The following is a 15,749-nucleotide window of genomic DNA, read 5'->3' as shown; positions in this document are numbered from 1 at the left end:
TCCTTCCCATCACTGGAAACACCCTAATCAGTGGCTACCAGAGAAGGAAGCTAAATGGGAACTGACAGGTCCTGTACCTTGAGAACTCATGTTCAGGGATGGCCAGGAACCCAGCCCCTTTGTCATGGCGTCGCATCTAGATTCACCTGGGTTGGAGAGAACTGTAGAAAGTGAAAGGAACACAATAGGACTCTTCAGCCAAAATGAATGTACAGTTTATTGAGAACATCTGTGAATGGTGGAAGGAGAAATGCCCTGTACCGCATCATGGCCACCACTGACGGGAGCTCCACTTCCCATGACTCACTGACCATGTCAGAGGATGGAAGGAACAAGGACCAGGCCCAAGTGCCTGGTTCTACATTGCAAAAAAGGGCAAAGTGATCCTTGCCTTTCAGAAACAAGAGGCTGGGGAACTACTAAGAAGAAAAAACTCTAGATTTAAAAACAACCAAAAAAAAAAAAAAACCCAGTCCTCTTATACGTAATTAAGACAGCACCTGCTCTCCAGGGCCCATGACTGGCAGCAGGGCCTCAGGCAGACAGGCCAGAAGTCTCGAGGAAACGAGTGGTTTGGCTGAGACAGTCAGCTGCACATAATTGGCCAGTCACCAGCACCCAGCAAGACTCCATCCAAGCTCAGACAAGGCAAGAAAGCACCTGGCCCTTTGGGAAATATACAAATATTTACCAGATTCTCTTTGCTTGTTACAAAAACAGGAAAGCTTACAGCAGATTATTTACAAACAGTATCCTGGACTATGGTGAAGGCGGAGGTGGGCTCTGTAGAAGCAAAGTAGCCGCAGCATCCCACAGGGTCCCAGGCTGGGCCTCTCCCTGGGCTCTGCAAAGCACTAAACTCTGCTACCGGAAAAGGCATTTAATTCTTCTTGTGGAGGAACTTCATCTTGTTGCCTGTGGGACGGAGAGGGCAAAGGTGAGGCTGTCTCATGATCCCCTTTCAACACCCATGTTCTCTCCTAGCCTCTCTTTTCCTTGCAAAAAGCATCAGTTTGACAGACAGGAATGACAGCTCTGATAAGGTAGGGAAAACATAACTTAGGACACAGAGATCAGCCACTGTGTGACTTTGGGCAACACCCCACATCTGTGGCTTGTTGCCTTTAAAAAACAACAAAAAACCCCTGCTATGATTCTGCAATTACACTAGCTGAGGTCCCTGAAGGACTGAGGTTTTACAGAACTGGCATTAAACACTTGTGTATATTACAGCTAACAAGGATGAGTGGCACTCAACTCATGAACTTAAGAGATGTACAGTGAAAACAACAACAAAACAAATTATGGTCGAATCTGTGGCTCCCTTTTGTGAATCTTGTGCCAAATGCTCTTAGAGCAGTAGCTGCTTACAGGATTTCCTCTTGCTCTGTCTACAGCCTCTATCATATTGCTGGCCTAGATTCACAGTATTTTAGGGAACAGCACCCCCCTGGCTACCTTCATTAGTAACAAATAACTTACCCAGGCCACGGAGAAACTTGTTCATCCCGCTCTGCTCAGTGTCAGGGAGCTCTTCTAGATACTGTTCCACTCTCTGCTCAAAGAGGCCTGAGAAAGATGAACGGCAGGTACGAGAGAGAGAAAAATGGTGACATGAGTGTTTGATGGACCACACAGTGTAGATACAAAAGGGATAAGGCAGACATCTAGTCTACTAGTTGGCAGTTCATTACAATGACCTAGTTATACTGAGTCTAGAGAAGCCCCCAGCTCCCATCCCAGTGCCTGGGACCTTACCCTTGGCTCGACACTTCCTTAGCTCCCTGTCTTGGATGAAGCCAGCAAACATCTGAGATTCCATAAAAACTTCAAGAAAACGGCGGATACTTTTGGAGGCCACAGACTTGCGGAAGGCCTCTCGCTGAAAAGCCCTTTCCCCCTTCTCACTGTGTGTCAGGAAGAGGGAGTAGTGACCCACAGTCTCCACAAAGAACCGGATAAACACCTCTGACACAAGTCCATTGAGGGTATTACATTCTAGAAGGGAAAAGAACAGTCACATTCAGCCCAAGATTCTAGGAGGCCGACCTCCCAACAGCTTCTAACCAGCACTCACAACTGTCTTTGTGCTTAAGAGCTGTCACCTAGCTATGAGCTCCTGGAGGTCAGAAGCTGCTCTAAGCACAGAAGTTGGCAAATACTTCCCAGAAATTGGAGACCAAAGCATCACCTTTCCCACATCCCTCACAAGTGAGGGCAGTGGCTTGAAACAAGGCCTAAGAGGGAGGACTGATTCATTTCCTGTCACCGAGAAATCTGTGGTGACATGTTTCGGGGCAGAAAAGGCACTAGGCCTAACTAGAGTGACCCAGCTCCTACACCTAGGCTTCATCAGCCAGAAAGGGCCCAGTGCACAGTACAGATTTCAAGGTCTGTGAAGTCCAGACTCAAAGCAGGAAGAGTCTACCCTCACCATCATCAGAGTCACTGTCAGAGTCCTGGGAGATCAGCTCATTCTTCCTCTCCAGAGCCTGCTCCAGAGCCGCTTGTAACTTTCTAGGTAACAGTGTGTCCTCATCATCCATCTGCAGAAGGAGAAGACAGCAGGGGTGACGGCACTGACGGGGTGCCAGGCCCCAGCTCAGAGAGCTTCTAACAGCATTGACACTATTATCACCCTTGCATAATGAGCGAGCACAGGAAGGTTTGAAACTTGCCCAAGTTACAGATTAAAGAGCAGCAGCTAATTCTTTGGACACTGTGGCCTGGACCATGCAGGATCTCCTACCCCATCTCCCTTATCATCCTACTTTCACTCAGGTGGGAAGTACAGTGAGCTTGGCGCAGGGAGACCGGCCTAACCTATACTGAGAATGCTATTCCCAATCCATACTCTGGTGCAGGGGCTGCATCCTGGTGCTTTAACCTGGGGAGTCCTTAGTTATAGCAGTGGTTTGTAATAGGCTGTCTGTTCCCAAAGGGGACCTGCTAGGTCATGCTCCTTTATGGGAAGCCAAGAAGACTCCATGATTAACGAGGGCTTTTTGCAGCAATGACTGTGAGCCTTTATATTACGAAGCACATTCAGTGGTGTTTATAATCCCTAGAATATCTCTAGAGAGGTGTTATCTGATGGGAGCACTGGCTCAGAGAAAATTTCAGGTCCATTTTCTGTTTTTAGATTATATGCTCAAACACATCTCTTTGAGACTATCTCAAAAGAAAACAAACAAAAACAAAACAAACAAACACACACGTATCACTCAGACAGAGCCCAAAGGTGAGTATTCAAACTTCCAGGTCTTATTCTTTCACACTGCTACCCAGAAAAGCTGGGTGTGGTGATACACGTCTATAATCCCAGCACCCAAGAGAACTATCACAGGCTCCAGGTCAGCCAGAGCTGGATAGTGAGACCCTAGATCCAAGAAAAACCAACAACAAAGGCTAGAAAGGCAGATCTCACTGAGGCTAAGGGTTCTGAAATCAGCTTTTTCCACCCCTGTCTATTCTGTGAGTTTGAAATTCAAAAATCAGAAAGCAGGCCGGGTGGTTACTGAGTGCCCACTCCCTTCCCTAGGGCAGATTCAGGTTCTGTGATATGCGGCTCTTACCTGTCGGATGAATCGGTCAGATCCCAGATTCACCATCAGGGCCTGGGAAAGGGTCAGAAGCAGTGATCAGGGACTGAGTCTTGCAATGCCTTTGACAGGTGTCCAGACCTCCCATGTTCCCAGGGACAGATCACAGGAAAGAGTCAGCCAGATAAACCTCCCAGGAGAAAGTACAGAAGCTGTTTGAAGGCCAGGGCTGAGGTAAGATCCCCACAGCCTTTCTCTCTTCCTCCCCCATCCCCCGGCTGGTTGCCCCGGGCAGCTTACCTCTTCCACAGGCAGCTCCTTCAGTTTGGGAAGGGAGCTGGAGAGCAGGCCAACCAGGAAAGGGGTGGGACAGCAGACAATGTCAATCATGGAGGCTGGGAGGACAGGAATGAATGTGTGCTGCCAGGAGAAGGGGTAGAGCAAGGCCACCACCGCATGAGAGCAGCTGGACAGGGTACTGATGGACAGACAGAGAGACAGGGCAACTGAGCCCAGGGCCAACACCCTCAGGGAAGGATAATTAGAAACTACAGGGGCTCAGGGTATCCTTTGATGAGCTGCACTTTTAGGGACTCTACAAGACACAGCCACAAAGGTATGTGACCAGCACACTTGTGACATACAGAGGATTCTGCATGCATATGCATGTCTGCCTAACAAAACACACACACACACACACACACACACACACACACACACACACACACACACCACCCAGATAGAGCCCAAAGGTGAGTATTCAAACTTCCAGGTCTTATTCTTTCACACTGCTACCCAGAAAAGCTGGGTGTGGTGATACACGTCTATAATCCCAGCACCCAAGAGAACTATCACAGGTTCCTTCACACATATATGCTTGCACACTCACCCCCAGATGAGATGGTGGGAGTATTAGCTCAGGCTAAGAAGCACAACGGAACTTATCACAAAGCTCCAGTGTGCAGGAGCTGGAAAACCCTGCAGAAGTCCCTCAGGCTGTTCCACCTTTCACAGCTGTGTTCTGTGGGATGCCCAGTTTGTCATAAGAGGCAGCCAAGACGACAACCAGTTTTGCCATCTTCTAGCCCAGTACTGCTCTGCCCTCTGGCTTTCTATTTCTTTCTCCTTAGCTGGTAACAGTGATCTGACTGAAGGGAGAGTGCAGAAATCAGGAGGTGTGCGGTGGCCTATATCATTCTCAGGTCTCATTGGGGTCATCCCTTTCTTGTCCTGGAGGGGGCTCCAGGCCTCCACACCATGGAATCCACAGGGCTGGCTACAGGAGCCCGATGACCAAAGGGAAACCAGGAGGACAAGCACAGTGGGGCAGACCTGAAGTTCACAGGCAAAATGGAGTGCACACACCCAGCTTCTGGTGTGTGGCACCAGCAGACACAGGCACAGCTAGCCTGCCAGGAGACAAGCCAAAGCACCTCCAGACAAGCCAAGTGCTGTGACAAGCACTGCAGAAGCGGCTAGCTAGAGGCTTATAACCGATGATCATCTGAACCCTGCCTGGACAGCACAGCAAGGCCTACATTTAAGAAAAGACCTTCCACTTAGGGACCACATCACAGATGAAGATACAAAAGGCCTAGAGCCAAGCTCACTTTAAACCTCATTTTCTTTTGCATTAGTGGACCTCACTCATCACCCAGAAAAACTCTGGGTCCCCTGGGCCCATTGATACATAACTAGCATTTAGGAGACTGAGATTCGTGAGTTCCTAGCCAGCCTGTGTGCTACAAAGCATAGCAAGTTTGGGATCATTCTTGGTTATGTTGTGAAGTCTACCCCATGCCCAAAAAGTATCTGGGCTCTCCCTGGGATGCTGTAGCATGGACTCACACATTTACACCTAATCCCCTGATGGAGACAAAAAGTAAGACCTATCTATTACAAAAAGCAATCCCTGCTCCTTTTCTCTAAGGCAATGACAGTCAGCCAGGCCCTTGTGTGACTAACTTGTCACCTAATGGGCACCAAAAATACTGCTGTGCCTGGAGACCTAGGTGCCCAGACCCTGAAAGCCATTCTCCTGAGGACAGCAAGAAAGTAATTTGGGAAAGATCGGGTAAAGATCTGCTTCAATCCAAGGGACACACTGATCTTCAAAAACTACAAAAACATCTCTAGTCTTAGCTGCCAGACTGGGCCCCTTTACAAAGGCAAGATAGGCCTTGAAATACCTAGAGAAGTAATTCTCAACCTTCTTAATGCTATAACCCTTTAATACAGTTCCTCATGTTCTGGTGACCCCAAACCATCAAGTTATTTTCACTGCTACTTCATGATTGTAATTCTGCTGTCATGAATCATAATGTAAATATGTGTGTTTCCTGTGGTCTTCGACAACCTCTGTGAGAAGGCTTTTTGAATTCCCAAAGGAGTTGCGACCCAAGGTTGAAAACAGCTGACCTAGAATTCGAGAGCTCCACAGCTATGAAAGGAGTATGAGAGAGGCAGCCTTCATTTCCTAACTCTCATCGTCCTTGGAAAAGTGGGCAGCTCAGCAAGGGGTAGTGGCACCCACTTCTAATATCAAAGTCAGGAATGGAGCCCAAGGACTGCAAGGTCAAGGCCTGCCTGGGCTACACAGTGAGCTCCTGTCTCCAAACAGCAACCACCATTTCTGCCCATTGCCTGAGAGCAATTGGGAGAGTTCCTCTTTTCAGCTACCTCCTTGTGCATACAGAAGTAAGTACACCAGGGATTTGGTACCCACCAGAGGAGAAGCCAGCAAGAGCTTGTACTGCCCTCCTCTTAGCACCTGACACAAGACACAACACAGCATGCAGCTTAATGACTAAGCTAAGTGGCAGCACACATACAATGCTAGAAAAACTACTGCCTTGACTTCTTTGATCAGAGTGACACGTTATCCCCAGCTTTCCATCCTCTCCCTGCATGCACCCTATACGCTCTTAAACAAAACACCTCAGCTGCTGGGAACTCATTCCTCTCTTCCTAGATGTCTCAGGTCTGTGATCATCTCTTTTACACCCTATGGTCACCAACAGATCTCTACCTCTAAAAGTGCCCATCTGTTGGACCAAGTCTTATGGACCCATCCAGCTCTTCTTCCTCAAACTGTCCTAAGCTCTCTAGACCTCCAGTATCTGAATCTCCTTCTTCCCTCCCCCCTCCCTCCCCCGTCCATCTGTCTGTCTGTCTGTCTGTCTCTCTCTCTCAACTGTAACCTCTGTCCTACACATCTCTCAAGGCCCCATCTTGTCCTTCTCCACAGCTCCCTGGAACTCGGATTATTTCTACCCACCACTTCTGCATGTTTCCCTCAGCCAGTCCCTACAGAATAACTTAGCAGCAACCCTTCCTGGAATCCATGACCCCTGAAACTCTGCATTCTGCACAGGCAGCTTGGCTGGAGTTGCTTGCCACTTACCGTCTCCATACAATTGTTCCCGCACCTGTACATACATGGCCATTGCACAGGAAGTGTCCCTCTTCCAAGGGACAAGTCCTCAACAGGGTTCTCAATCCTACTATCCAACCCCTTTCCACAGGTCTGCTAACCCTTCTCTATGTCATATTTACCGTGACAATGCACACACAGAAGTGGGTACTCTAATACCACAATGTGTGGGATATACGAAGACTTGTAAAAATTTGCCGAATTCATTAATGGATATGCCACCCGCTCCCTCCTTCCTTGCCTCCTGAGCCCTACCTGAGCTTATCTGCTACAAAAATGACTCTGCGTTCCAACAGCAATGAGGCAAAGATTCGGATAAGCTGACGCACACTGAGGCAGGTGAAGAGACACTCAAAGTCCACGTGCTCCAGGCGGGAGTCCATAGGCCGACGCAGCTCTAACACCTGGAGGGAAGTAAAGGCAGGGCAGAAGCAGGCTAGGAGAGAGCCCAGACTGCACACACAGTGTCTGCTGGCTACTCTTCCTTTCAGCCTTCTCCTTCCAAGGCTTCCAATCCTCTTACGATGCAGGAGACCCAGGCTCCCCTTCCTTCTGATTCTAGCTCTGCTCCTAGCAAACGCCCAGCCTTTGGGCAGGAGGGCTAAGTGTGAAGATGGGAAGGCACTAGGGACCAACATAAGCTCTGAGGAAAGTAGGGAAAGCTAACTGCTCCCATGGATATGAAGAACCAGGGAGTCACACAGCCCCATTTGCACGAGTCTCCTGCCTTCTTTCCCATCTCCTTCAGCACACTGACCAGACCCACAATCGACCACTGCTTTCTAGACCACAGGAAGAATCCAGTACTTAGGAGTGCTGGCCTCTACCATGTCTGGAGAGACAATGCTGTTGTCCTTGTTGCCATGTCCCCTCCGTTTCCTATGACAGTTTCCTTCCGATGGCTGTCCTGCCATCCTGCCCCTTATCTCTACCACCATAAGCCCTGTGCTAAGGATAGGAAAGGTCTGGCTATTCCAAGGACATAGGACTACCTTTATGAAGCCAGGCCTACCTGTATTCTCGAAGGACTACTCACTCAGAGGTCTATGTAACAGCTCCCAAAGCCCCTTCCCTGGAGGCATGGGTGTGTGTGTGTGTGGGGGGGGCTACAAGTGACCTCCGCAGTGAGAGGAAGACTTGCTAACTCTTCATCATCTGTAGAGCAGCAGTGATACGCAGGCTTCCTGAGAGCTGCGGGTAAAAAACTATCCCGTGCGGCCATGTGGTGTCAGCTAACCCCCTCAAGGGGCTTGCACCAGGTGTCTCAACTGGTCTTGCTTCAGATCTGCTCCAGCCACTTACAGAGCCTCATTTCTCATCTCTAACTTGGGTTACTTCCAGTCCCCTAAGCACTGTTTGATTTTGCAAGTGAAGGAATTCTTAGCTCAGTATTCACCCTGGGTTCTGAAAAACATCAACAGGGATGAAGGGGGCTGCAAGAGCTGTGTGCACTGTTCTCCTTGACAGGTATAAACCCCAGGAAGATCAGAACAATGAAGAGGAAAGCCTAAGTGCTTGATGGGCACAGGCTGAAGACATGCCATAGCAGCTAAGTCAGAACCCTGTACCTTACCTAATATCTGTCCCCATCCTAAAACAAGACAAAACAACTCTGTAGCCCTGCCTCCTGGGAGCCCTGCAAGCAGCCAATAAGTGCTACTCTTCAGCTTCCAGCCTCTAGCCCCCAACCCCATGCTCCCCCTGCCTCTAGGGGCTGAGAATCTGACAGCAGCATAGTGGGACAGCCCACAGATAGCAGTAGGAAAGAAGGGCATAGTGAGATCTGCAGAGAAGGCAGGCGCTGCATCTAGGGTGAGAAGCTGGCACCTATCCACTTCTGGGCAGTTTCTGAAAGTCTGAGGTGTCTTACAGTACGAGTGACTTGGATTCTGTAAGAAGGAAATGTCTTTAAAGCAAAACCAAGAAGACTCAGGGGATAGGAAGTAGCCCTGGTCAGAGAGAAGTAGCCAGGCCTAGGAGGTGACCTAGGAGGAGTAGGAACTGAAAAACTCCAGCTGTCAAGGCAGGGTCAGCTATCCTGCCAATCATCAAACTCCAAGTCTCACTAACCCCAGGATATGTAGAGACTCTCAGGGAGATGCCAACAGGCATGTGTCACTGCCTGCACAGCTCTGTGACTCTGAGGTCGGTCCTCCCACTCTGTGGCAGCTGTTTTCATCTTCCCACCTCTTACTCTGAGACGCCCCCTTCTTCTCTACTCTCAGCCATCTCCTGAGAATCCAAGTCTACAAGCCACCATCTTCCCCTTCCTCTCCTAACAGAAGAAGGCCTCCATGAAGATCCCTGCCTGCACCTTCTGGTGACAGTTGGCTGCTTCTGGGGACAGTTGGCTGTCCTTCCCTCTTCTGCATTGCTAATGTCTTCACCCAGGGCCAATTCCAGCAGCATGCAAACAGCCATCTTCTATAACACCTTCCTACCCCTCTCACCCTGGCCCCCGCCCTCAGCCCCACTTACTTTCTCCTCCACCCACCTCCTTGGTCTCCTCAAAGCCACGCCCCAGAAGAGCAGTCTACCTGAGTTGTCTGAAACCGTTACTTCTCCACTCCCCCAGGCACCCCAGGCTTCATCTAGAGTCTGTTCTTTGTCAGTGCGCCTTGCTGCACCCCTGTGGTACCTGCCTGGTACATTACTCCTTATTCCTCATGGCTCCCTTTCTTTGGCTTCTCAGCCACTGCCTCTCCTTATTTCCTATTTTCCAGCCTTAGAGTTGCTACCTCTCTATCACGGGGCCTCTACTTGGGGTTTTCTCAAAACTTGGCTTTCATTTCATCCCTATCCATATACTTTGTTACTATTGTCTCATGGGTACCTCAAACTTAAATTAAAAGACAGAACTCTCCTTCTTGTCCTTCATAAGCTCTCACATTAAGATATGGCGCCATTACCCACCCTGTTCCCTCAGACAGAAAGCTGGAGGTTGGACTTAAGAACCACTGTCATGCCGGGCGGTGGTGGCGCACGCCTTTAATCCCAGCACTTGGGAGGCAGAGGCAGGCGGATTTCTGAGTTCGAGGCCAGCCTGGTCTACAAAGTGAGTTCCAGGACAGCCAGGGCTACACAGAGAAACCCTGTCTCGAAAAACCAAAAAAAAAAAAAAAAAAAAAAAAAAGAACCACTGTCATGCTTTCTACTTCCAGGAAAACTCCAAGTGTTACTGCTTCAAAATCAGTCTTTCTCTTCATTTTCCCTACCATACTCTAGCCCAGACTTACCTCCTGCCTGTGTTACTGCAATTGTAGTCTAGCTGCCTCGCTGTTTTCACTCCTGCCCATTCTCTGCACAGCAGGCAGACACATCAGAGTGAATCTTAATCGTCTTTTGGATAAACCCCCAGATTCAGTGTGTGCAGGCACAAACAACGGGCTTGGGCCCCTGCCTGCCCACCTACGTCTCCTCACGCCCTCTGGGCCTCTGCACCCCGTTTCAAGTGCTTGAGTGGCACCTGCTCCGCTCTGGCTCCTGCCCTGCACCTGCTGTTCCCTCCCTTGCAATCATCTTCCTCCAGCTCGATCTCCTGTGCATTGCTTAAGCCCCTGGAAAAATGGCACTTTCTTGGGGGAAGGTCTTCTCTGGCCCCCTAAACTAAAACAGATTCCCTGTTCTACATTCTCATAGGATCCGTTCTTTCTTTTTATAGACACTTAGGAATTGGCTATTTATAAATATAACTATTCAACAGCAGGTCCCCTTCTAGAAAAAAATGTCCTGGAGGACAGAGCTGTGTCGCTCTTTATCCTCATGACTACATCCAAAGTTTGGTATAATCGCCAGTTGTGAATGCCCATTATTATTATTATTAATCAATATTAATCCAGGGTACGAGTCAACTGAAGTCCCTAGCAGAGATAACTGGGCAACACTTACTCCTGGGTTCACATTTTTGTTCTTACTGACTAGGAGTACAGACACAGTGAGTGAGGAAGGGCTGTGTTCTACACCCTCAGAGACTGCACTCAGGCTGGCCAGGCTCTTCTCTAGACCCAGCCCAAGGCCAGAAAAGATAGCTGCAGCAATTGCCTACCTCATTGCCAGCGCCGGGAAGGAATGTCTTCACTTTGATGGTTTTCCCTGGGGCTGGAAAGGGCGATTCCATGAGACTTCTCATGAAGGGGTAGACCAGTGCAGCTGAGATCCCACGCCGGCGCTCCACCTCATCTAGGACCTGTGCCCACCACCAGCAGCCCAAAGAGAAAGAGTGTCGGGAGCTGCTTTCTCCACCTCTCTGACAGAGAAGAGGGCAACCCGGTCTCTGACCAAGCTGGACCAGAAGCCTGGAGACACAAAAGCTGTCCTGCCAGGATCTTGTACCCTTCCTGTTTCTCTTGGCCCTCAGTGACCATTCAGTTCCCTTGGTGGCCTGCTTTAGTCCCCAAGAAGGAAACAGCGGGGCAAAAGAAATAGCACCATGAAACACCTTCCTGAGCACTCCTGGCTTCTCCAAGGACTCCAGCTCTGTCCATGGACCAGGCTGGGCTACCACAGAGCAGTCAGCATCAACCCAGGAGTTGGGGAAATGCCAGGCAGCTAGGTAGTAAGCCAGGCTTGGGAACACAGGATTCTGAGAGCCCACCTGTACTTGCTCTGTACATCCTTTCTCTCACATAGGCATTTTTCTTATCTAGGCTATCTGCAGACTTCTATGAGCACTGTCACGGGGATGGGGAGAAAGTCAGCATCTCTTACCTTGGAAAACAAACCGAAGCAGCCTAGGCGGCTGATGACACAGTACACCTCTGGCAACCGAGGCCCTTTCCCACTTGGCTGGAGAGGAGGAGAGAAGGAGAGACAAGGTCTGTGTGAATACCACAACTGTCTCATTTTCTCTGGACCCGATCATTAAGTATAGTCCTTCTAGTAAGGATGACTCCAAACATCTAAACTCAACCAGATTCCCAAAGAAAGGCCACTATCCCCAGAGGGCACACTCAATCTCCTGCCAAGTTCCAGGTCGGCTCTATCCTTTATCCCAGGAAAACACAGACAGTGGCTGGCAGAGGACACAGCAGCATCACAGAGATTACAGGGTGATTTGTGAATTTACACCCCTAAGGATGCTACCCAAAAGGATGTGCTGTCAAGAAGGACTCATGACTTCTTTTTTAAATGTAATCTTTTTTGATTAATTCATTTTATTTTATGTATAAATGTTTGCTGCATGTTTGTATGTGTATCACAGGTATGCCCTGTGCCCATGGAGCCAAAGGAGGGCACTGGATCCCCTGGAACTGGGGTTTCAGACATTTGTAAACCACCATGTAGGTACTGAGAATCTAATCAGAGTCCTCTGCAAGAGCAACCAGGGCTCTTAACCACTGAGCCATCTCTCCAGCCCCTAAGAAGGGACTGTGGACACTTTTAGGAACAGGACATGTGGCCTTATCTCCTCCCTCCCCATCATCATGAGGAAAACTGCAAAATACCTCTTTTCTCCCTTTGATCCAAGCCCAAGGAAGGCAAAAGCAAAACAAGAGAAGGGAATGACTTTTTATGAAATGTTTCCTAAAACAGAGTCCTAGCCCTGGTACTATATACAGAATATGAGAGCGGCATTATCACCCAGTTTTATAGAGAAGACAGCTGAGTTCATGAAGATTAAGCCATTGCCTAAGCTTGCATAAGTAGAAGGCTGTAGCCAGGAGTCTGTGCAGCCTTTCATCTTGCTGTCTTACCTCCAAAGCATGCTGTTTTCTGATAGGAAGGAGGGAAAGGAACACAGAGACACAGGGTAGAGGTATGCTATGAAGTGAAAGAGAACAAAAAAGGGAAGGGGTTTAAAAGGTTCGTAGCTGAAGAAAGAGAAACACTGTGAGCACCCCAGGCAGGCGGGTGCGACCCTGCTAGACTTGAGTGAGTTCATTCTCCAGCAAGGAGCTGGCAGGACCCCACGGCTGCCTCTGGGTTCAGAGGCCTGGAGTGCCTGGCAAGGCCTAGTGGGGAGGGAGCAAAACAGCAGGTGCTGGCCCCTCATGCAGGCTGCTAAGCAAATACAGATGGGGCTATTTCAGTCTCCAAACCTGCTGGCCACAGTCACAGATCTAAAGAGAAGGCAGAATCTGTTTTGTCCATATTAGGCTTGAAACTTACTCCTCTCTCTTTCCCTTCCCCACTCCCCACCTCCCCTAAAGCCCCAAGTGATTAAATCAAGTATGTGGGATTTGGGTTAGAATCATTGTGTCCAATCTGCAGGAATGCCGAGCCAGTGCCAGCCCCCTTGGCAGGGACCCAGCCCAGGCCCTCTCTGAGTGCGCCAGGACAAACATGCTCTTCCCTAGGGGCAGCAGGCCCACTGCAAAAGAGCACAGCTCTGTTCCATCCCTGTGCTGTCAAAGGCAGCCTTTACGATGTTCTCCAATGCCCTGGGGATCCAGGCACATGCTGGTCTTTGCCTGGCTCCCAGCCTGGCATCTGGACCCCTTCCCTGTCCCTCAGCACACACGGCATTCAATATCCAAATATCATTTTCTCCCTAGATCATCCTCTGGGGGTTGGGGTAGGGATTCAAGAATGCCAGACTGGTGATAAAGGATTTGGAAGTCAGTTCTGGCTCGCACCTCACAGTTGTGTGACCTTGGGCAAGTCATTCCATCTTGGAGTTTTAATTTCTTAATTTACAGGTCAGAGATAATAGTGCTCCACAGGCTATCATAAAGATGTTTAAAAATAAGAGACATAAATCCAGTGAAGCATCTCTCCTGGAACATGACAAATTCTAAGCAAAATTTTACTTCCACAGCCCTTCCATTCAATACTAAAAGTTGACGTCCTCTACTAGACTGGCTACTGTACACCGAGGGTAGGACACGTGCTGGACTTTTGTGTATATACTTTTAGGATATGGCCTGACCTACAACAGGTGTAAAATGAATGCTTGTGGATGAATGGTTGGATGGATGCCCCCAAACCCTTCTTTTAGGACTCTTAGGCTCCTGTCTAGGATCTCTCTCTAGACTGGTAGCTGACACAGCCTTCTCCTACTAATACCTGGAAACCAAAGAACATTGTCAACAACCCAATGACTGACCTTTGAGGAGAATAAAAGGGAAGACAGGCCCTGGGCTCTGTTCTCCCACTAGTTCTTTGTAGATCTACAGAAACCTCCTTCCCCAGAATGATAGAAACAGAGATTGCTCTTTGGGGAGAAAAAAGTTTTTATTTTCAAAAGCAACATCTTTCCCCTAAGTTCAAAATTTTTCTCCAAGAACCCCAGAGGAGGTGTGCCTCTCAGTCCCTGCTCAGACTACAGCCCTACCAGAGCATAGATAGAGCTTCTCCCAACATCATGGCCAGGCGTGGAGTGAATAAATATAAACTGTGGGGTGACATGATCATATCTAAAGGTCAGCAATCTAAGATGCCAATCCAAGGAAGACGAATACAGAGAAAAGTCAAGAAAGCTAAAATGATTTACAACCAAGCAGAAGGTGATCTGTCCTTTCCATCATTGCATATAATCTTAGATCCCAGGGTCTGATCTGATAGGCGACTCTGAACCCTGCTATCCCAGAGTCCCTCAACTGTGCAAGTACATGTACTAGGGACAGGTTTAAAAGATCACAGGCTTTCACACAGGCTAATGCTGCAGAAGGATCTAGAGAGATATACAAATGTCCTGGCCCTCCCCTCCCCACCAACCTCTGAGAGCTGAATAGTCTTACTCACCAGTAAGCGCCTACAATAGCCAAAGCGCCTGCTACCATCTTCCCCAGTCAGCATGAAAGAAAAGGTTTCACTGAAACAGGAAAGAGGGAGAGGTCTGGTATCAAAGAAGTTATGAAGAAGACTCAGGATGTGCCTCCTAAAATAGGGATTGTCACTTCAGGTTACTTTAAGAAAGTAGGGGGAGGGCTGGAGAGATGCCTCAGCAGTTAAGAGACACTGACTGCTCTTCCACATGTCCTGAGTTCAATTCCCAGCAACCACATGGTGACTCATAACCATGTGTAATGGGATCCAATGCCCTCTTCTGGTGTGTCTGAAACAGTGACAGTGTACTCACATACATGAAATAAATAAATAAATAAATAAATCTTAAAACAACAACAACAAAAAACAATAAAACAATCTAACTTAAAAAAAAGTAGTGTGAAAGAAATGGAAAAAAAAAAAAAAGGAAAGAAAGGCAGAGACTAGGGCATGCTCCACTTAGCTGTACCACTATGGAGACTCAGTCTGCACCCTCTTCCCTCCTATAGCTAGACCGAGTCAGGTCTTACCTGCTGTATTCTGACACAGGGAGCCAGTCCTTGGCATCTGGAAAGCAAAACTGGGGGATAGCTTTGAGCCTTTCTTCTGCCTCCCGCATCTGCTTGGTGGGACGGTCCAGCTGCCAGGAAGAGGATATGAGGATAGGTAACTGAGATGACAAGGAGCCTGGGGCAGTAGGGGTAGAGGGACTGAAAGGCATCTCCTCCTGTGCTGGGGCTGCGGATGACACAAAATGGACAAGATCTACCCCTGACCCTGCATTCTGGTCAGGCAGATGGAGTAACCAGCACTTCAAAGGTGCCTCACATGAGACAAGCAGGGTGAAGAGAAAGAGAGTGGGAAGCCGCACCAGGCTTCTGAGGAGACCTCAGACAGGCTCACTTCTGTTCCTCAAAATGTGAGGAAGCCAGCAGTTAGGAAAACAGCAGGAGAGAGAACAATATAGACAAGCAAGGTCAGAGCTACCTGTGGAAGCCAGATTGGCTGCTGAGCTGAGGGGTGCTAAGACACAAGGTCGTGGGCAGGGACTGCCTGCTAGTGAGTAG

At 48.9% G+C, this 15,749-nt stretch overlaps 1 protein-coding gene across 5 annotated transcripts in view; it reads right to left on the bottom strand.

The window, feature by feature from the left end:
* Positions 1 to 199: 199 nt before the first annotated feature.
* Dennd2b (DENN domain containing 2B) overlaps positions 200 to 15,749 on the bottom strand; it is a 149,205-nt gene continuing 133,655 nt past the window's right edge. For all 5 annotated transcript variants that reach the window (XM_085841414.1, XM_085841413.1, XM_085841412.1 and 2 more), the window contains 11 exons: positions 15,213 to 15,322; positions 14,659 to 14,728; positions 11,683 to 11,760; positions 11,021 to 11,161; positions 7,231 to 7,379; positions 3,843 to 4,020; positions 3,576 to 3,617; positions 2,435 to 2,546; positions 1,759 to 1,998; positions 1,483 to 1,569; positions 200 to 915 (listed from right to left, as the gene is read on the bottom strand). In XM_085841414.1, the coding sequence (XP_085697540.1) occupies positions 881 to 915; positions 1,483 to 1,569; positions 1,759 to 1,998; positions 2,435 to 2,546; positions 3,576 to 3,617; positions 3,843 to 4,020; positions 7,231 to 7,379; positions 11,021 to 11,161; positions 11,683 to 11,760; positions 14,659 to 14,728; positions 15,213 to 15,322 (1,242 nt within the window). In that variant the 3' untranslated portion in view covers positions 200 to 880. The remainder of the gene's footprint in view (positions 916 to 1,482; positions 1,570 to 1,758; positions 1,999 to 2,434; positions 2,547 to 3,575; positions 3,618 to 3,842; positions 4,021 to 7,230; positions 7,380 to 11,020; positions 11,162 to 11,682; positions 11,761 to 14,658; positions 14,729 to 15,212; positions 15,323 to 15,749) is intronic.

This window comes from Mus caroli, unplaced genomic scaffold (genome assembly GCF_978045245.1).
Source record: "Mus caroli unplaced genomic scaffold, Mus_caroli_1 scaffold_8, whole genome shotgun sequence".
NCBI classification, from domain to species: Eukaryota; Metazoa; Chordata; class Mammalia; order Rodentia; family Muridae; genus Mus; species Mus caroli.
This window is presented reverse-complemented; position numbering and strand designations above follow the sequence as displayed.